Source organism: Kwoniella botswanensis, chromosome 1, assembly GCF_036426115.1.
Source record: "Kwoniella botswanensis chromosome 1, complete sequence".
NCBI classification, from domain to species: domain Eukaryota; kingdom Fungi; phylum Basidiomycota; class Tremellomycetes; order Tremellales; family Cryptococcaceae; genus Kwoniella; species Kwoniella botswanensis.
In genome coordinates this window covers 14,676,429-14,697,498 of record NC_088599.1, presented here as the reverse complement: position 1 = coordinate 14,697,498, position 21,070 = coordinate 14,676,429, and the positions used below count along the sequence as shown (strand labels likewise).

General features: G+C 44.0%; 9 protein-coding genes across 9 annotated transcripts; 4 read left to right on the top strand and 5 right to left on the bottom strand.

Moving 5' to 3' along the window:
* Window positions 1-630: 630 nt before the first annotated feature.
* L199_005556 (uncharacterized protein) lies at window positions 631-1,341 on the top strand (the record flags this gene model as incomplete). The annotated part of the gene is made up of 5 exons (XM_064891266.1): window positions 631-721; window positions 772-835; window positions 901-1,121; window positions 1,188-1,258; window positions 1,324-1,341. The coding sequence occupies 5 exons, from the start codon at window positions 631-633 to the stop codon at window positions 1,339-1,341; spliced, it is 465 nt and encodes a 154-aa protein (XP_064747338.1).
* An 812-nt stretch (window positions 1,342-2,153) lies between these two features.
* L199_005555 (uncharacterized protein) lies at window positions 2,154-3,011 on the top strand (the record flags this gene model as incomplete). Its single annotated transcript, XM_064891265.1, has 5 exons — window positions 2,154-2,262; window positions 2,316-2,385; window positions 2,483-2,718; window positions 2,794-2,915; window positions 2,988-3,011. The coding sequence occupies 5 exons, from the start codon at window positions 2,154-2,156 to the stop codon at window positions 3,009-3,011; spliced, it is 561 nt and encodes a 186-aa protein (XP_064747337.1).
* A 1,463-nt stretch (window positions 3,012-4,474) lies between these two features.
* On the bottom strand, window positions 4,475-6,434 carry L199_005554 (uncharacterized protein; the record flags this gene model as incomplete). Its single annotated transcript, XM_064891264.1, has 3 exons — window positions 4,475-5,280; window positions 5,368-5,957; window positions 6,121-6,434. 3 exons carry the CDS (start codon window positions 6,432-6,434, stop codon window positions 4,475-4,477), a joined length of 1,710 nt encoding a protein of 569 aa, XP_064747336.1.
* Window positions 6,435-6,835: 401 nt separating this feature from the next.
* Window positions 6,836-9,386, bottom strand: L199_005553 (uncharacterized protein; the record flags this gene model as incomplete). The annotated part of the gene is made up of 11 exons (XM_064891263.1): window positions 6,836-6,895; window positions 6,970-7,031; window positions 7,092-7,379; window positions 7,442-7,461; window positions 7,537-7,619; window positions 7,698-7,789; window positions 7,854-8,078; window positions 8,169-8,489; window positions 8,605-9,131; window positions 9,238-9,274; window positions 9,338-9,386. The coding sequence occupies 11 exons, from the start codon at window positions 9,384-9,386 to the stop codon at window positions 6,836-6,838; spliced, it is 1,764 nt and encodes a 587-aa protein (XP_064747335.1).
* Window positions 9,387-10,502: 1,116 nt separating this feature from the next.
* On the bottom strand, window positions 10,503-11,747 carry L199_005552 (uncharacterized protein; the record flags this gene model as incomplete). The annotated part of the gene is made up of 6 exons (XM_064891262.1): window positions 10,503-10,549; window positions 10,703-10,793; window positions 10,896-11,183; window positions 11,251-11,328; window positions 11,402-11,474; window positions 11,533-11,747. The coding sequence occupies 6 exons, from the start codon at window positions 11,745-11,747 to the stop codon at window positions 10,503-10,505; spliced, it is 792 nt and encodes a 263-aa protein (XP_064747334.1).
* A 411-nt stretch (window positions 11,748-12,158) lies between these two features.
* Window positions 12,159-15,867, top strand: L199_005551 (uncharacterized protein; the record flags this gene model as incomplete). Its single annotated transcript, XM_064891261.1, has 23 exons — window positions 12,159-12,257; window positions 12,319-12,345; window positions 12,416-12,483; window positions 12,555-12,608; window positions 12,675-12,692; window positions 12,749-12,983; window positions 13,105-13,488; window positions 13,554-13,666; window positions 13,732-13,818; window positions 13,889-13,963; window positions 14,039-14,107; window positions 14,166-14,190; window positions 14,257-14,349; window positions 14,415-14,474; window positions 14,547-14,626; window positions 14,702-14,752; window positions 14,804-14,923; window positions 14,990-15,051; window positions 15,124-15,137; window positions 15,200-15,261; window positions 15,372-15,539; window positions 15,602-15,689; window positions 15,778-15,867. 23 exons carry the CDS (start codon window positions 12,159-12,161, stop codon window positions 15,865-15,867), a joined length of 2,142 nt encoding a protein of 713 aa, XP_064747333.1.
* A 430-nt stretch (window positions 15,868-16,297) lies between these two features.
* L199_005550 (uncharacterized protein) lies at window positions 16,298-17,215 on the bottom strand (the record flags this gene model as incomplete). The annotated part of the gene is made up of 1 exon (XM_064891260.1): window positions 16,298-17,215. The coding sequence occupies one exon, from the start codon at window positions 17,213-17,215 to the stop codon at window positions 16,298-16,300; it is 918 nt and encodes a 305-aa protein (XP_064747332.1).
* A 1,334-nt stretch (window positions 17,216-18,549) lies between these two features.
* Window positions 18,550-20,100, top strand: L199_005549 (uncharacterized protein; the record flags this gene model as incomplete). The annotated part of the gene is made up of 2 exons (XM_064891259.1): window positions 18,550-19,243; window positions 19,355-20,100. 2 exons carry the CDS (start codon window positions 18,550-18,552, stop codon window positions 20,098-20,100), a joined length of 1,440 nt encoding a protein of 479 aa, XP_064747331.1.
* Window positions 20,101-20,246: 146 nt separating this feature from the next.
* On the bottom strand, window positions 20,247-20,884 carry L199_005548 (ribosomal protein S18; the record flags this gene model as incomplete). The annotated part of the gene is made up of 2 exons (XM_064891258.1): window positions 20,247-20,600; window positions 20,669-20,884. The coding sequence occupies 2 exons, from the start codon at window positions 20,882-20,884 to the stop codon at window positions 20,247-20,249; spliced, it is 570 nt and encodes a 189-aa protein (XP_064747330.1).
* Between the last annotated feature and the right edge of the window lie 186 nt (window positions 20,885-21,070).

Genomic DNA, 21,070 nt, shown 5'->3' with positions numbered 1-21,070 from the left:
TGCTCCTTCTAGACTTCCTGGGTTTCCAACCGGAGGCGCGGTCCAGGATACACATCGACTAATCGCTGCAATTGTATGTCAGGCACCGGATCGGAAGAGCACCTTTCGATCACTGGGAACAATTGCTAAACATATTCCCTACCGTATGTTCTTCGTTGGAAGTCGAACAATAAGAAGATGTGGTTGTTTCTGGGGATCTAACCTGATGCGTATATATACAATAGCGCCGCGGCACCAATTAGCTCTTCCAAACGGTTTATTCACATAGACAAATCATCTGTCCCCCACACAATCTCGATCAGATACTCGGTGATGAAGTTTCGAGCCTCGACTGAGTCCTCAGTACAGTACTGTACATCCCACACCTCCCTTCGATCGAACGCTCAAAGGGAGCACTGCGCGTACCTCAATCAATCTCCCTTACCTCCTTGACTTCATTTGTATCATCGTCCTTCCTCTACATTCCGATGGGTCCATTTCATCAGCTGACAAATCCGCAATAACCGGGTCGTGAACGTTGGTGTCAGCTTGCAAAAGGAAACATATAAAAACCCTTGATTGTTGGTCGTAAGACGAGGCTAATTTCCCCCAACCTACTCATATTCATTCCACATCATACGCTCCGTGAAAATGTTGGCCGGTGTTTTACTCGCTATCCTTCCTATCCTCGGGCTCGCCTCAGCTTCCGCTGTTCCTCGAGCAGTCACCGGTACCATCCACCGTGAGTACCGCCAACTGCTTACAGCCATGAAGACGCTGATATCTCTTTAGCTGCCAGCAACAGCAACCTTTGTATCGCTGCTTCAAGCGCAACCGCTGGTGCCAGTGTAGGCATGTATGTCGCCTCGTCTTGTCGTCTTTTTTGGTGTGTGATCGGAAGCTTACCTTCCGTACAAATAGCGAAACATGCGGTTTGAACCCTTCTCTTGAAGCTTTCAACGTCACCTCATCCCCTACTTGGGACAGGGTTAGAATCGCCGTCAAATTTAACCCTTCTCTCTGCTTGGACGGAGGTAGTAGAGCTCAGGGCGGAGATGTGTTGACTCTCGGTACCTGCGGTGCTAACACCAACGGTCAATTGATCAGCAAATCTACCGACGGCTTCCTTTCTTTCCAAAATGGTGCGTTATCTCTTCGCTCTCGATGAGCAAAATTGGGAATGAGCTGACGGGCATGAATCATCACAGCATACTGCTTTCACAAGAAGAGCGACTCTGAGTTAGACATTCAAACTTGTTGGACAATGGATGACCCCCTTGTAAGTACTAGAGACAGTTTGCTACCAGCATGACGGAGCTGACCTGAAGCTTGCTTTGAAATCAGAGATACACCGTATCTTAAGTAGTCAAACAAAGTTCGTCGAAGAAGAGCAGTCCATAGGCAGCCGGAATGTCTATAGTCCATGTCTATGTATTGTATATGCATGCAACTGTCAATCTGTGTGGACTCGCTTCGTTGATGCGTGCAGGAAGGATACTGCATGCCAAGCAAATCGTATCCAGCCATTGACGTGAGGATCCTAACACTCTGCCCGGATGCTTTTTGGGAGAGGATTGCGTACAGATCACCATAACATCAGTAGCAGGAGACTGCTTGTGGCATATCGAAAGATCAGCCCTTGTCCTTGTGCGGTGTCATCTGCACGAAACATCTCCATCCATCTGTGGCCTGGGAAGTTTCGAGTTGTTGTCTTATGGGAGACGGCTTTCCTTTGGGTGCTTGACCCAGAGCTGCTCAAGACAAAGCAAATAGTAAAAAAGAGGCAGTTAGTACTTTGAGGGAGCAGTTCGTTGTCACAGCTACTTTTCACGATGTTACAACCACTACAATCGATCTTTTCATTTGAATGTACCCTGTCTCACCTTTATATGCTCAAATTATATCTTGGCGACAATGCAACACCTCAAACTATCGCCAACATATATAAATAGTAAATTCTTTCCAGGATCGATGCTCTCCTTCTTTATCCATTAATAAGACAGCCGTATAAAAGCCAATTACTGGGCACAAAATTAGAAATAGAAATAGACCAGTCATTCTTTCAATAGCTTACATTCATAATAGCTTACATTCATAATAGTATAGTCAGACCGGCAGTCAACCCCAAATCGACAAAATTCTCGGAAAGATCCAAAAACGCATATACGAGAATGATGTTCGTCAAAACTCTCTTCCCCATTCTCCCCTTGATCGCTTCTGTCAGCGCCACTGCCAAACCTCGTAGATTCGCAAAAAGGCAAGAAGGAGCTTCTAAAATTCAGCGTGAGTCGACGTCGCTACGTCAATGCACCATAAGCTGACACATTATTTTTCAGCTGCCAGGGAAGATAACCTTTGTATTACTGTCATGCGTGGTGGAGCCGTCGTAGGGGCTCCTATCCAAATGTATGTCATACTCGAATACCACCTCTATCACCTCTATCACCTCTATCACCTCTATCACCTCTAACCCATTCGGTTCAGCACTGATTTATCATCGCAGTTCTACATGTTTCGATGATTCCGACCCATATGCGCATCTGCAAAGATTTACATGTTCAGAAGAAGATCAAGGAGGTTTTTTATCTATCGCTCTGGAGTGCGATCCCAGTCTCTGTATCGATAGGGGAAGCGATGATTCCGATGATGGAAGCGCTCTCCAGCTTCAAGAATGTATGGGCGGTACCACCTCCGCTCAAAATTGGAAACATGTCGATCAACAGATCTTTTCATACTTCGGTGAGCTAATTCTTGTACCATGTTTCAGGGTCTGACTGTAATCGATATTGAGTTTCATGATTGTACTGTATGTAGACGGCAACCAAAAATGCTTGGACGTTCAGGAAGGTTCAGAACATTACCAAGGGGCAGGGGAGCCCTATGCGAGTGAGAAGTCTCTGCAAACTTGGCCTTGCTTCGAGGGTAACACCAATCAGGTAAGTGAGAACCTTTCGCAAACAACGATCCGCTCACAGATCGCTGACGTCAACTGATATCCTGTACCATAGATGTGGAAACTCACTCAAGCTTAAACTACTTACAGTACAGCTTCTATGCATATGTGGCCTTTCCCTTTATGTACCTTAATGTGCCCTGTGCGAAAGGCGGAATTCTGTTCCTGCGCCTCTATCCTCCGTTGCTCGGGCGCTTCTACTTCGGTATTGTACACGGGATGACCCTCCTGTAGTTTCAATTTTCACCCGTTGGACTACTGTATCAGCAATACCTTTCGATGAACCCTTTCACCGCCTTGAAAAAGGATGTTACACTCGTCCTCACTTATTGTGTTGTCATTGTATTACTGACGAGAAGACTGGGGATGAAACCGAGCTTGACACCGAGCTGGCTAGAACGCAAATGGTAATTGTCCCCCAGATGATATGAATACCTGCATCAGAATCCTTGTTCACAAACAGATTACCTACTTATCAATTTGCCTTCTGTTCATTTGGCCTTATATCCCCAACACCCTCTGAATATTCAGACCTCTGAGCTTGTCTAGTAACATCATATACAGAGCTTCGTTCACACTCGTAGCGATTCTCGGCGCTGTCTCGGCTATCGAAACCATCACTCGTGAGTATGGACCTCTTTTCTCAAGTAGACACCAGGTCACTGACTCGCATGTTATATGATGCATGTTGTAGCTCGATCACGTGGAGATCTCTGTCTGAGCATCGAGGGTGACAAGCCTGCTGCGGGTGCCAAAGTCAAGCTGTGAGTTACTTCGTATCATTCCTTGGAGGAGCAAATCCGGCACTGACTGCTGTGTCTCTCAATACAAGTACCGAATGTGTTGAACCTTCGAACGCCAAAGCTGAGTCATAAAAATGGGAAGATGTTCAAAGAGATATCGGTGGTTTACAAGCTATCGTATTCGCAGGGGAAGGAGATTTATGTCTGGAAAGAGGTAAAACTGAAGGTAGCGGCGTGACGGTTCAGAAAGGTCTTGATCCCACTCCCGTCCAAGTATGGTCATATCGTCCAGAGGGTACTTTGTTCGCTTACTTTGGTAAGTTACAATACTCCGCACTTGCTAAACTGGTTCTTCTTTCACTTTTACACTAATCATTTTACTTGAATAGGGGATGATAAGAGATGTCTCACTCTAAGTGACAACGACGTCAAACTTCTCCCATGTGAGAGCCACTAATCAGGTGAGTGATCAGATCGTAACAGGAGTTTATAAGAATTTGACTGATGGACTACTGTATCGAACAGCTATGGGACTTTGGAGCCGATGTGCCCTGGGCAGTCGTGGGAGCCTTTGCTGCTAAATCGAAGCAGTAGGATGACCTGGTTTAGCAGTATGTCAGATGGAGCTATTCTGTTAGAAATGTCTTCAGCATGATTCAGCGTGCCGCGACTCAGAACGTACTATATCGTCACATGTATTTCTTTTTCATTGACATACATAGACCTATCATCATTCATTACTTTTGTTAATTGCCATGAGAAGCACGATTGAACCAATTCGTACTAATCCACCAAATCATCACTGCCAACTGCCTTGCCATCCCATTCCACCCTGATTCTGCTGGTTTTGATTTCCTTGACCTTGTTGAGGATTGAATCCACCCATATTCATTGGATCGAATCCACCCCCACTTCCTCCAAAAGGCATCATCCCCATCCCCATCCCCATCCCCATCCCCATTCCCATTCCCATAGGCATTTGCATGGGCATTTGCATACCCATAGGTATCTGAGCGAAATTACCAGGTTGTCCGTTATTGATTCCCATTCCCATCTGGCCATAAGGATTATTTGCGAATGGCATGATACCCATACCTACGCCCATGCCCATCATTCCCATAGGGTTCATCATAGGATTATTCACCTGCCCGTTGAAAGGATTATAGCCCTGCATGCTCATGCCCATATTGGGTTGCTGTTGAGGTTGTTGGCGTTGTCTATTCTGTGATCTAAAGCCTGAAGAAGTCGGATTAGGATTCGGACTTGGTCTATTACCTGTACTGTTAGGTGTCAAATTGCCTCCACCATTTCCACCAGGTAGATTTCGTGGACGACGTTGAGGTGATTTAGGACGTAAGGAGTCGATCTCTGTATGATAGGGTAACACAGGTCTACCATCTGATTCTGTTATCATCGCTGGGTAAGTCGTATGATCGAATGGGACCACCTCTTCTGTCGTGATAGAACAGACGGGAGTGGTAGAGGCTGTGACCCAGCCTCTACGTGGGTTGGGCGATGTGGGGAATAATTCCAGTCGTCTGGTACCGAGACAGAAGTTTTCGATGAGGGTGTAGAGATATGGTGGGAATACTGGAGAATTGCGATCTAACAGGAAGAGTGACAGATCAGCGGAAAGCCGACACCGTTATAGGAGGGATCAAGTCAAAACAGGCCGGCACGTATGTGACTCACCGTCATCTCCTTCCCAAATCATCACATCGGTATCGACATTACAATGTACGAATCTCATATCCGTTGATCTCCTGACCGTTCCCCTTATACCCATTAGGCAGTGTTCCTTCTGACTAGCGAATAATGAACCGCTTTCGATCTTTCTTCTTTTCGTAACACTTTGCAACCCTAAATTTTCATCTTGCTCTTGATTTGTATTCGCATTTTTACGATCTTCGTCGGCAGCGTGAGTATATGTCTTTGAAGAGGAGTCTTGTTTATTCGTCTTCACCCAAACTATATCTTCCGCCCTCCTAAATCCCCATTTCGCGAAACATTCTCTTCCCCTCTCCAACCCTTCGTTATCCCCCTTTCCCACCCAAAGGAATACGAAGCTTGGATCGGATGATATCTGACGGATAGGTAAGTTGGATGTTTGTTCCCAAGATGACACCAGTGGATTAATCAAGATGACATCGAATTTGTTGGTGCCCAGTCCGCTTTGTACTGCATTGGGAGAGTCGGATGGAAGTTGTAGGTATAAAGCGGGATGGGAATGGGTGGAGACGAGGGAGGATTTGAGATTCATGAGTTTCTTAAGAGCTGGATATCTGTAAATAGATGCAATTTAGTCCAGATGGCTCGAGTTGTTCCTTCATGGACTTGAACAATGCACATGAGACCGAGGGTGATTGGGCAGCAAGTGACAAGGCCATATTTGAGAGGTATTGTATCTCAATAAGACCAAGAACGACATAGCTATGAGTAACTCACTCTTCACAGATCTCTTCATCCCTCGCTCCTAATATCCAATTACTCGGGAACTCATTCTCTTCCGACCTTGCGAACCAATCGCAATAATCGTTCCTTATGGTCTCTTCTTCTTTCACGTAGTTGATCACATTGTCTTTACTCACTAGGTCCACTGGAGCTGATTTACCAGCTGGCGAAGGCTCGGGACGGTTGTTGGTATGTAATTGTGGTTGGTGTGGGAATGCATACACTGGGTCTATCGTCCTTCGCCTTTTGGTCTGACGATTGAGGATGTCTTCGAGGAATGCCGCGTGGAATGAAATTGCTGTGGTCATTTCTGCTTTCCAACGTTGAGAAATGACTGACTCATACCATACGGGATCGCTGTTCTGTTTCCCGAGGACGAATGGATGTAAGACAGATTGGATCAATCCGAGTGGAAGATGAAATGAGCTAACATATATATGTCTCCCTTGAAGAGTGATGTGAGCGAGTGGAAGTGGAGGTTATAATGGGATAGCGTCGAGTTGCATGCTCAGCTTCAGGCTTTCGGTTTTTGGTTCTATCTCAATCATGTTGCATGCATCGATGTTTCCGCTTATATCATCGATTATAGTACGTCGTGGATGACTTCCCAGATAGATAGGAAGAATATAAAAGAGAAGAAGAAGTCTAAAAATATTAAAAGATAAGATGAGATTGAAAGTTCAGATAGATATAAACCCCATTCGACCACCTAGAAATGAGGAGCATTCAAGATGATACCCATCAAACAACCAGCAGACACACCGGCGACCTATCATTCAACATCGAATCGATTAGCATTGGTCTGCTGTTCCTTACCTTTAAGCGTGAGGTAGGATAACGTACAGGAACGGTAAGTACCCAACCTAAGAAGATCCATCCTAACGATCTCCAATTAACACCTTTGACTATACGTGATCGAGATCTCAAGTGAGCTCTGCACACTATCGATCTGAGAAAATACTTACAACCCGAAGATAAAATTCCTACACCCATCGTAGCACCCGTAATACACATAGTGGTAGAAACGGGAATGCCATACTGGGAGGCAAGTAAGACAGTGATGGCAGCTCCGAATTCCATCGAGAATCCTCGAGAAGGTGAATGCATGGTAAGCTTGTTACCCAATACAGCCATGATATTGTATCCGTATGTCGCTAGACCAATGACGATCATCGCTCCTCCAAATGCGAGGATCCAAGTTGGAGTGGGTGTATCTTTGGGGGTAACTTCGCCGTGGGACCATACGTAGTATACTAATCGGGACGAATTAGCACATAACATGAACCTACGTGATTAGAACGAAGAGGAGACTTACCAGCAGCGAATGGACCGACACTAGCAAAGGAAGGTAACAACCTCAAAATGTCAACATGGAAGTGATACAATATGTTTGCGGAAAGAATTACTTACGCATTGGCAACATCATTCGAACCATGGGCGAAAGAGTTAGTACAAGCTGTCAAAACTTGCAAGAAAGAGTACATATGTTCGGTCTATCCCCATAACAAGCGATGTATAAGCTCTTGGATAGGCACATTACTAATTCTGATGAGATGAGGTAGTGTACTCACCTCGTTAGGATACTGAGAAGCTCTTTCATGCATCTCATGAATTCTATTGGCTTGTTTGGTTCCATTACCAGCTTGCATGGCGTGGACGTCGACTGACAATCACATCGTGTGAGCCTAGCATATCCAAAATGGTCGAGAGGCGTAGACGTGACTAACCTGATGAACCGTGAAGAAGGATCTTAGGGATTTTATATCTTATGATAACCCAAAGGTTTCTAGGTAGGATCCATAATCCTTCGATCTGAGTCGTAGGGTCCACTTCAACTTCTTCTAATGGAACGGGTTTATGAGGTCTTGTGGGAGATGACTGCGATTCAAGATCACCTCCGAGTTCGACGTTCTTGACTCGGTTTGGTGAACCCTCTTCTTGTGGTTGTTGACCTGTAATTTCAGCACACACAGTATTAGAATATGATCAATGTCACTATTATACCATTTCGATATGATGATATACTATAGTACAAGACTTACTATTGATAGGTAATGTAGAGGGATGAGTACCGTCCTCAAAGCCCTTCTTCTCATCATCTCTTCCTAATACTCTATAATCTGGTACATGTTGATGAGCATGTTCGAGTGATTCAGTCGGAGCAGGTCTTTTCCATAGCAATGGTCCATAGAAGAAATGATACCATCGGATAGTATAATCCTTCTTGACCACTTTAGCATGTACGTAAGGTAACCAGAACAAAATTGATAAAATGGCTACGACTAATCCCGTTAAGACGATAGCGAGGGCAATGGTAGCTTGAGATAGTTTATCGAGGTTTAAAGATGGTGCTCCTTTGTACACTGTAATCCGACAGACACGCATACGCCGTCAGCCTATCGATCGTACATCATGGGACAATTTGCTATACCCATAAAGTGATCATGTCTGCAGGTTAGTAAGAGGAAAGTGACTTACCAATAGACATAGTCAAAACAGCAGCAACAGTAAAGAAATAAACAGGAGCAATCATCATTCCTGCTCTAATACTATTTTTCCTTTCTAATACGGCGTATTTCGTAATCAGGTACACCACAGCTGCGAAACCAGCTGAAATTCCAGGAGCGATAATGAATCCAGCGAAGATGGCTGCTATACCTTTAGAGCCATTCCATCCCCATTGAACGGCATCTTTACCCTGTATAGCCACTCCTACACCGGCGAGAGCACTGACGATTGAATATGTCGTAGAGACTGGCCAAGAGTTTCGAGTGGCGATCATCAACCATGTTGCTGATGCCACCAATGCGCAAGTGAAACCTAACATTTCTACACCTGCGTTAGATTGAAAGGCCGACAGGGAGATGATTCCATTTTTGATTGTGCCTGCTACTTTTGCGCCTACCAGGACTGCTCCTAGGAATTCCATCACGGCTGCGGCGAGGCATGCTTGACGGAGGGTGAGGGAACGAGATGATACGGATGTAGCGAATGAGTTGGCAACGCTGTCACCTCAATTGGGTTAGATCAGATTAATCACATTATCATGCGTATGATATTTGTGAATTAGATTAGATTAGATACTGAGAAGATAGAGCCGTGTGGACTTACTCGTTGGCACCAATATTGAATGCGTCCAATGCGGCGACTTGAAGAACGAATGTTTTAGTATAAGTGGCTGTCTATCCGTAAAGAAGATGAGTGTACTCACACAGAATCGCAATCGCAAAGATATAATCGTATTGATGCATGTAAGGCATCTTGAAGGGTTGTGTTCTTCTGAGTGGTGATCGTCGTTCCAGTCAATAACAAGTGTATCCCTATTTCTCGCGGAGGTTTGGTAGATTGAGAGGTATCTTTGACCAATCTGTGTATCGATATCTTGTGATAGTCCGAGACACAAATTTTGTAATGAGTGATGTGTAGAGAATCAACCAGTTCTTTCTTTTGATGTACATGAATCGATTATATATATATCGAGCTGATCAGTCTGTACTGCATCCTCTCTCATTATCATCCATCTCTCACCTACTCCATCACCTATGAGCAAGGAAGTCGAAAAATGAACGAATGTCTTCACCATAATCGCCAAGATACATATTTTTCTAGAAGGTCTTCCTCCCCTAAATCACCTATGCATGATGGATATATATATATGATTCTGAAGAGTTCAGAAACGTTCTAATTGAAGAGGGAGATATGAATGGCTAATCGATAAGAACGTTCATTGGTTCGAAAGAGGTGCCAAGGAATGCCAAGATCACAGAAATCGTCGAAAGTGACCACATCAATGGTCTGTGCCACTGGTACCACCTGCGAATGAGAATATTGAAGAACAACGTGCAATGTGTAGATGATAATGTCCATAAGTTCATATGCATAAAGAAACATACGTTCTACCTCTGATGTGATCTCTCAAAGCATATATTTCCCACCGATAAGCGTAGTACAGGAAGATACAAGGGAAGAGGAAAGCGATTTACCTCACCAAATAACTCGGATTCCAGCGGCCTGCTGGCTGAAGTTAATCTCAACGCTTCTACTGGTGCTCCACTTTGGGCAGAGCGATCATGTATTTGATCCCACTTTGAACGTTTCAAAATCACCGATGTATAACGTGCTTGATATGGTTGGTGGTTGCACTACGTATTCGTTTACCTCTAGAGCGAAGTGCAGATGAAACTCAAAGGGGAACGTTGAGACATCTCAACTCATCATTTCTTGACGCCTTATCAAGTCCCGGACGATCATCTGGGCAAGAAATCAAAACACAGTCCGGCGCTGAAACACACTGGATGACTGAGTTATGATCACATGAGATAGTCAATGATTCTATATACATACACACTACAAGCTGACATCAATAATCGTGAACTTCACGTTAGATTCGAGAAATGATCGTATCCTTTCGCAGCCAGGAGACCTAATACAATTGACAGACCCATTGCGATCAGCAGCCAAAAAAGAACTGTGGAAGATGACAGATCATCAGCATTGTTGCTCTGATCGTTCTTGCTTGTGTGAGCGATGGTACTGTTGAGGACTGAACAGACAAGATGAATGACCGGGTACTAACAGATAACCAGTCTTTTTAGGAATTGCCGTTTACTTGTCTTGGTTGCTAATTTCTCTTTAACCCGGACTATTTCAGAGGAAAGGTACATGTCCTGAAAGAGAGGTATATCATTGTCAGTTATGTCATCCCAGTCGATCATATGTGAAGTCTGGACTAGGCGCGTGGTAGAACTAAAGCATAAAAGTACACTGACCACTTCATCCGCCCACATTTCAATCCTTGTCAACGCATCTCCCCCCTCTCCATCCAGCTCACTTATCCTCTGTAGTCTCATCATACCGTGTTCATTCCCACTCCCATTGATACCTTTCGAGAGACTGGATAGAGATGTATGATCAGAAGAAACTACATCGTTCCAAGGTGTTGTACGTTGTTTCATCAATTCGACATCTGTCGATCTGTCCGATACGATCTTATGTAGATGCTGTTGGAATGGTGGAATATGTGCAGATAATGTTTGTTGTAATGATGCTGTTATTGCCTACAAAGTAAAGAACCAAGTCCGTCAATTACGAATGGTAATCGTAGTTCAAGTACAAGGTACATACCTCCGCATCGTCATCTATCTTGTTCACTCTTTCGAATACGTCTGGCATGTTGGTCATCACATGATGTTTGATCGTTGACTAGACTCACGACACGTCTTATGTCAGCTGGAATGCGACCTCTCTTTTATGAACGCGGATGGCCTGGACTGACCAGACTTGATCTAATCACTCTTTCATGTTCTTCACACACAGCTGTTAGCCGATCAATCTCTACTTGCAGTGGACTACGCATATCATCAGCACTTAATGAAACGAGGCCTGATAGCTCCAGTTCAGACCCACTGAGCACTCCTCGAAGCCAGGGGTAAACTCCTCTTCCTCACCGGCGGTAAGAACCTAGGTTGAAAGCTTGATGCGGTGGTATTACCATCGATGGAAGATGGTCTCCGCTGCTGATTTGTGACTGTGACTGGCGGTGCAGTCTTAGGTGAAGGTGAAGTGGGTCGATAGGTGGGTTGAACTGGTACACTGAGCTGTCTCCTTGGATCGTTTGGCATCGTATGTTATCTATTGCAAGTGGAACAACGAAACAGTCCATACAACGATAGTGCTTTAACAATCTGGTAAGGTAAGCGCACGGACCTAGGAACGATCTGTGCACCACGTGTTAGAAAGATTCCGATGGATCTATCGACCCGATCTGACGTCAGACCACACTGAGCGGGTTACCGTAGGAATGTTTGAGAACAGGGAGCAGCATGCGACGACGACCACACCTGATCGAGGAGATATATCAAGATCAAAAGGACAGAGTGCCGTAAGAAATCAATCGAGTTGTATACACCGTATATCATACATATCGTAATCAGACAGACATTCAGACACCGTCATTGACTCACTCTGACACACCGTCTCACACATCGTAGAAAATCTCGCTTGAGATATATATATCTTGATCTTTTCTCAATATGCCTCCTACTCAAATCCACAACGACGCTCAGTACGAAGCTATGGATCATCCCAAAGAAGATTGCGATGCTGCTGGTGCACCCATCAGGGGGATCCAAGTAGGTGAAACAATGTGACATGCACGGAGACCAGGTCGCTGATAATATGGTCAAATTGCAGGACCATGCATTGATTGGGAACCTCAGGGTGAGTAAAGTCTCGCTAGTCTGGCTATCATGCTACAAGATTAGTGGGATACTGATCAAGTATATCGTAGACTGCTGCTCTGGTCAGTCTGGATGGATCCATAGAATCGATGTGTATTCCGTACTTTGATTCCCCGAGGTATGTTTCCGCTAGACTACAACCCTGAATACCAAGAGCGACATCACTGATTACATGGATTGTTGTACTAGTGTCTTCGCCAGATTGGTAGATGCCAACAAAGGAGGTCATTTCTCTATCACTCCGTAAGTGCATGTCCTACGAGACGAGTATCTTATTTAGCTGATTCTGGTACAATCCGATATTGACAGAACATGGCCTTTCAAACCGTAAGTCATCAACTCTCAGAGGCAAAGAGCAGCGGGCTGACCCAACGAAATACTAGTAAACAAGCATACGCCCCGAACTCCAATGTCCTAGTCACCAAATTCCTCTCTGAGGAAGGTGTAGGAGTAATGACCGATCTACTTGTACCTAAAGGAGCGAACTTGACAGGATCACAAAGCAGATCTTTTTTACCTTGGTTAATCAGGAAAGTAGAAAGTATCAGGGGAAAGGTTCCTTTTAGAATGGAATGTGCTCCGGCTTTCAACTATTGCAGGGATAAACATACTACTGAGGTGGGTGCAATCTCAGTCTTATATCCCTTACAGAAATCCTGGGGTCATCGTTAGGATTTTCAAAGAATTGTTGGAGTTGTCGTCAATGACACTAATGCCAATACTCTTTGAAAATGTATAGCTCGTAGACGATGACTCTGTCCCATCAGAAACCGAACACACCCACAAAGGTCTATTCACCTCTCCATCACTCACCCTGGATTTACGATACCTTACCAACTCGACTGATCAATGCGTCTCAGATCCCTCCATCAAACTTCAGGTAGAAGAACTGAAAAATCGTGAACTGTTAGGTCCAGCCATAACCTCGAATTTTGAATTGGAAGAAGGGCAATGTGTCTATTTCGTCTTGAGAGAATGTGGTGATTTCAGTTATACCAATGCGGAACATGAACGAATCGCCAATCCAAACCCTCAAAGAGCTCAGTCAGTGGGTATACCGTTGGAAACTATGTTATCGGCTGCTTCTAAATTACGACCAAAAGAAAATCCCATGTTGACACTTGTAAGTACCTCTTATATAATTGTTTCGTATTAGCACTAATTGGTACCATACGATGTTATATGCAGTCTCTTCTCAAAGCGCTTATTAGGGATACAAATTCATATTGGCAGAATTGGATCAATAGGAGTAAGTATAAAGGCAGATGGAGAGAGGCTGTACATAGATCAGCCCTAGTCCTGTGAGTAATCAACACTTTGTCGGTTGGACTCCACTGATTACCATGGGGTTCGCACTGTTCTTCAGCAAAATGCTGGTATTCGAAGAGACGGGAGCTATCGTGGCTGCTCCGACATTCTCACTACCCGAATTCTTGGGAGGTCAAAGGAATTGGTAAGTTCGTTCTTGCTTCAATTTGGAATCCTGTATGATATCCGCTTGCTGACCTGAGTGCATTCCACAGGGATTATCGATTCACCTGGGTTAGAGATACCTCTTTCACACTGTATGCTTTGATTCGATTAGGATTTACTGAAGAGTGCGTAACTATACCAGTAACGAGATAACCATACATAACATGCCATTACTGATGGTGCGATCAATGTTCATATAGAGCCAACGCATACGTCGATTTCATCTTGGCCCGATTGAGGGACAGAAACTCTGATGGATCGTTGCAGATGTGAGTGGTCATTCACTGTGATTCGATTCAGCAGAAGATACTGACCTCGGATGATCAGTGTGTACACCATCCATGGGGGCAAAGTAAGTCTTCGTGATATCGCTTGCCATCTATGATAGTTAGGATTTAGGCTTATGAAATACTTACAGGATCTGGAAGAGATCGAGCTCGATCATCTGGAAGGACATAGGGGTTCTAAGCCCGTTAGAATTGGAAATGGTGCAGCCGATCACTTGCAGCTGGTGAGTCTCGGTACCATACAATATCAACCGATGTACTTTGACTGATATCCATCTTTGCGGTTTAGGATATCTACGGTGAATTGATGGATTGTATATACCTCGCGCAGAAGTATAGTAAGCCATTAGTGAGTACCACATTCAGAGCAGATCACTGAGAAGTGAGGTGAATCTTATGCTCTTTGTTTTTGTCGCTATAGAGCTGGGAGTCATGGGTCGCCATCCGTCAAGTGGTAGATTACGTCTGTACGCAAGTGGATGTTCCCGATCTATCTATCTGGTACGTCCCTCTTTCTATCAATCACATCACATCATACTGCAGAGAACGTATATTGAAGCGATTTGGGAATGATAGGGAAGTAAGAGGGAAAACAAAGCATTTCCTCTATTCCAAAGTGATGTTATGGTAAGTACACACTCTCTCGTCATCAATAATGCTAATAGTGTTGGACATTAGGGTGGCCATTGATCGAGGATTAAGATTAGCGGAGAAACGATGTTTACCTTGTCCGAACAGGTATAAGTGGCTTGAAGCTAGGGACAAGATCTATGAGGATATCCAATCGAAAGGATGGAAGTGAGTCAGCTCCTCGACTTGTTCTGTCTTACACTAGCAGTACAGAAGCTGATTAGAAACGTCTAGTGAGGAGAAAGGTTTTTTCAGTCAAAGTTACGAAGATAAAGATTCCCTGGATTCCGCTGTCTGTAAGTCGGCTTAGCTCCATATGTACATGATATCTGATGTAGCGATGCTGATATGGTTGAATTTGTGTTTAGTGATTATGCCACTTGTAAGTATGACAATAGTGTTGTTAATTGTTACCAGAAGGCGGCTGATGATAGGTGATTTTAGGTATTCTTCATGTCTGCGGCTGATCCAAGATTCACCAAGACCTTGGAGAATATTCTGAAGACGTGAGTCATCACCCATTTTAATGGGTTACCATTAGCAAATTTGTCTCTCGCTCGAGGCTACGTCAATATCTGCGGAACGAGTCATGCTAACATGCTCATCTTATGCTCAGGCCCGAGAAGGGAGGTTTGACAGCCAATAACTCTGTATACCGATACAACGCGGCGATATCGGATGATGGTGTAGGTGGTGAGGAAGGTGCATTCTCATTATGTACTCTATGGTGTGTGGAGGCTTTGACTAGAGCTGGAGTGTATCATAAACCGTATTTGGAGAAGGCGTGAGTGGAGTTTATTCGTCTTTTCGATTGTTGAGTAGCTGAAACATTGAGCTGGATGATAGCGTCAACATGTTCATGGACTTTTTGGGATATGGCAATCATGTGGAATTGTATTCTGAAGAAATTAGTCCAGGAGGTGAAGGTTTAGGTGTAAGTGTACACATGGACAACACATCATATGCCTTGCCTATGAAACAGACCACTGACTAATTGTGATATTGATACTGGTTCGACGTAGAATACACCACAAGCGTTCTCCCACGTTACGTTGATATCGGCTGCTTTCAACCTTGATAGAGCGCTTAGTGGAGGTACGATGTCTGCCTAGGGTATGCGTATTTACATGATAACAAAGAAGGACAATTTCGAAAGAAAGAAAGATAAGTAAATCGAAAGAGTGTCGTCATAATTACAGTACCTATAATTAGATGAAAGAATTATATACTATACAGTATGTGGTCAGCCCAATACAATCACCATGAGAGATCTCAAGAGTTTATGACGATGTCAGATTCTGAACAGAAGGGGGAAAGTCAAAAGAAAAGATGATTGATCGATATGAAACGAGATCCGCATGATCAGCAATATTTACCCTACTACTAACCATTTCTACCTTGTTGCGCTACAGTATCACTATCTTTCACCTTCACTGCTACAATGATTAGTGTTCCAGGAAGATGTCAATGTCGATGTCGATCAAAATCAAAATCACACAGTTCCACCATACTTACCGATAAACCAACAATCGAGTCAACCGATCAATTGAACAACAATTCCGATTGTGTAGGAACCATCCCATATTCACCTTCTTCCCAGTCCACATCAAGGCTGTTGAAACAATTCATTTTGGTATTCCAGACATATTTCAATCTTTTCGATAATCTCTTCATATGTTTCTGTTTCATAGTTCGTTGCGATGTGGTGGAAGGTTCAGTCTGACCCTGATGACCTTCATTCAATAGCTGTGAAGTGTCACAAATCGACTCCTGTTCCTCTTCTGGGATTGAACCTTCAATGTCAATCTCAGAATCAGAAGAGTAAGGTGATAATCCGGGTGATTTGTTTGGAAGTCCGATTCCGGTAAACTTCTTGAACTCTTCAGGTGTAACCTGGTGCAAATCAACCATATTCCTCTTTCCGTTTTTGATTTTGTGCTCATGTTTGAGAATAATCGTATTGAAAAGGGTTCTTTCTGTCTGTTGATAGGTTTCGAGGTGATGATTATCAACAACATCTCTAAACCAATCACGGTTTTTGTTCAAGCCTTCATTCAGGTCTTTACTCATTGTATTGACTATACTCATGTCACCATCGGAAGTAGGAGAGGCAGTGATACTGAATCTCTCCAACGTTTTCAAACTTGGATAATACCTTGCTGTACTGTATATCCTATATGAATTATTGCCTTTCTCAAGATGGGGTTGTGAAAATCTTTGATAGATGGTATCAAGTTCGATTTCTAGATCTTTCAAATCATCGCCTTGAACAGAATCTTGGTGGTGATGGTCATTCTCTGAAGAAGTGACCAATGATTGGACCGAACAACCTGACTCTGATTGAGGAGATCCATCATTTATGACAACGGAAGATAATTCCGAATGCCCGTTGATAGATCGGATCAAATCCGTATGAGGATCGTATGTGAATTGTTGGATCGTTAAATGAGAGCTGGACATTGTTGAGATATCTTATATATATATATATAAGTAACTTATGGTATGACAGATGAACAGTACGCTTGTGACAGAAATTCAGGCAGGTGTGTTACAGGTCAAGTCAGGTCAAACCAAAGGTTATATAAATATACATATATATTCATACTTTTATGCAGCGATACCTACAAACTAAGATCCGGTTCACCCTTACATCACCTTCCATAGTCGTCTTGGACTTCCAGAAGACTCACAAAAGAAGGTATGGGAAGAAAGGAAGGGATACCGTAGGAAGAGGAAGTTGGTCCGAGAAGTTCGGCCTCAGAGTTCTATTTCGAGCATGTTGGAAGGGGATCCTAATCCTCTGATATAGTCGATATATACGAAGGGAGTGCGTTGCGTGATTAGGAGGAAGACTTGAGCAATAACATAATAGGGCTGGGAAGGTTCGAATAATACTTGTCATAAGTGGTGTACTCGGATCTTGTTCAGGTTTCGGTAAAAAGAGAACTCTGGTAAATTTGTCTTTTGCTTCTTTCCCGAGGTTATCAGCCTTGTAAGACGCACACAGTCATTCACGGCCTTGAGATCAAAGACTCGATCAGTTGAGCTGGTCTGGTCGCGATAGCTCACAATGAATCAAGTATGATGTATAACTGCGCTCGATGCATTTCCCGCCTGCTTCGAGAGGGTACGAAAGTGGCATCGCGGGACAACGAACATGCTCACCATCCTGTTATTATACCACACGAGCCTAAGTGCCTCTGAGCGGATGAATTTTAATACTGAACCTTATACTCTGGCTCTGCAAATCCCTTCTACCCTTCTCAAACGACTTCTCTCCTTCAAGCCATGCTTTCCCTCATGGACAATTAGGATTGAATTGGCACAGGAGAGATGGCCCATAAACATACACCACTTGTTTTACGTAATAAGTGGACCTTACAACGCGTTTTTGGTTTCTCCGAATGTCAGTTAGCTTAGCTCAAGACGTGCAGACGTCTCTCTTCGCCATCATTCACTATATCCTCATCGAAATCTCTCCACAGCATCTCAACATCAATCCTACCGCCACGAAAATCAACACCGAACGAAGCAAGACGGTTTGATCTCCCAGGGCTTGAGTTCCAGTAGTGAAGATAGGTCGAATCTCGGAAGCTTACGTTGCTGTTTCGTCAACTTGTCCAGATCGTTTGAAGTTGATGAAACATAGCACTGCTTGTACAGTACAGTGAGCGGCCAGATATAGCGAACACTGATGTCGTCTCTAGACATATTCAAAATAGGAACAGCTGACCTATTCTCTTTGCTAGACTTGAACTTCCCTCTTCACACGACCCCCTACATCCTCTTTTACCATGCCCTCTTCATTACCCAGAATGGTCCTCTCCCCGATCCTTCGACTCCTCCGACTGTCCGTTCCCGTCTCAGGCTCGATCCCCAACTCTACCACACCCGCATCGTTCTTGACTCCCATATACCTCGCCCTCATCGCTTCATTGCAGAGATTAGACCTCTCTCGGGATCCTAGGAAAACACTACATAAGCTATCCAAACATAAATTCACCATAATGAATACTCTCCCTCAATTATTCATGTTGATCTGTGCCATCCATTCATTATGGATAATGCACTCTTACATCCTCAAATTACTCATCCCACTCGCATACATCACAGCAGTGATCTTACCTATAACTGGACAATTCGTTTGGCCAGCCACACCGGTATTCTGTTGGTTATTGTTATTCTTCACTGCACGATATATATCATCAGCGTCCCGACCTACCATCCACGTAGCTCTCTTACCTGCATTGGAGAGTGTACTGTACGGAGCGAATATATCGGATCTACAAACGAGATATACCAATCCCATATTAGATGTAATCGCCTGGTTACCCTATGGAGTCATTCATTTCTCAATACCTTTCGTGGTAGCGTTGATTTTATGGATGTTCGGTCCAAGAGGTGCTGTTCAGTTTTGGGGATTGGCTTTTGGTTGGATGAATTTGTTGGGTGTTTTTACTCAGTTGGTATTTCCCGCTGCTGCGCCATGTAAGTAAAACAAAACTTTTCGTTCTTGCCTACTTCTACCTGGCTACTCTCACATCATAAATTCTCTCCGCCAAGAATCCTGTAATATCGCTGATTACTATTACTCCGCAGGGTACGAGATCATCCACGGCCTCACACCCGCCGACTACTCCATGCCCGGTTCACCAGGTGGTCTACTTCGTATCGATCGAGTCTTCCATTCAAGTGGATATACCAATACGTTTGGGAACGCTCCACTTGTATTCGGTGCGGTCCCTTCCCTCCACTCAGGATGTGCAGTGATGGAAGCCCTTTTCCTATCGCACTTCTTCCCAAGATTCAAACCTTTCTATTGGGGATATGTAGGTGTATTATGGTGGGCGACAATGTACCTCTCTCATCATTATTTGATTGACGTAACTGCTGGAGCATGTTTGAGTATATTGGTATTTTACCTTACCATGCCTCTTGGATTTAAAGATGTAGATCAAATCAATTGGACAAGTAACGAAAGTGTACAAGGGTATGAGATGATCAATCAAGGTGGACCTCAAAGAGTGAAAGAGGAATTGGACCTAGATGAGGAAATTAGAAAATTAGAAGAATCAATTGATATGGATGAAGATGATATAGCGAGAAATGACGAAGAATCCAAAGTACGTGGGATAGAAAATGATACTGTATTCCCAGGTAAATTAACAGAGGAACCCGCTGCAAGTGGAAGTGGAGGTGGAACGAAGGATACTGCGGGTCAAGAGAAACCGAAGATCAAAAAGAAACGATCGGTCAGCTGGGGAGAGACAAAAGTACTGGGTGAATCTGCAGGTGGGGATATAAGTGATCAATTAGGAGAGAACGCCAAGAAAGAGACGGGCTGATCATAATTGTGATTCAGATCATTATATGGACTTTTGGTGATTTGATATCAGTATATAGATGAATACAACAAAGCTTAGAGAAGTAATTCTATATGATGTCTGACATGAAGTGCATATGCATGTTTACATATAAATGAAGAGCAAACCTAATATCTACCTATAATCCTTCCATCACTGGTTGCCACCCCACCTTGAACAGGTTGATTGGACCATCTCGATATCAATCCCATTGCTCTGGACCTTCTCACTAATTTACCTATCTTTCTCTGATTCTTCCACGTCAAACCAGTCTCGGCTCTAGATTTAATTTTACCCATTGGATTGACGAACTGCAGTGCGAAATGAGGATTGAGATCGTAATCCAATGGAGAGGTCTGGGAGAGGTGGAATGGATCGATCTTGGTCGCTATCTTTTTGGAAGGTCCTAGTAGGGGAGCTTTGGCGTAGGGTCGAGGTTCCGGGTAAAGTGAGGAGGAAGTTAGGGAATGAGGTGGAGCGTACTGGTACATCAGAAGAATGGAAGTTAGATGATTATTACTTCAGTTTGTTGACGCAAAAAGATACTTACCGAGCCAGCTCTGAATGCTTTCCGCTTCTCATCCGCCTCTGTCCTGACTCTGCTAGTCATACTATCGAATAATCGTCTGGTAGCTTCATCGGCAGAAGCGGAAGACAATACAGAAGCCAAAGAGTCTCTCGCGGTAGTACTTGGACCAGCACCCGTCGGTGTGCGATGAGCAAGGGAGGTGTGGAGTAGTCGGATCGAGATTGGTGGCCGTACCATATTGACTGGGTTGATTGCTCGTTTTGATATGCAGGATGTTAAGATAATTTGCGGGATTGTAGTTGTGGATGTTTTCGACTTGTCATGCACATCCCAGAGATTGCGAAAAGTCGAAAGTATCCTTCCCTTGCATGTGCTGTTTTATCCGAGTTGCCCATTTAACGGTGTCCGCTGCATGCATTACCT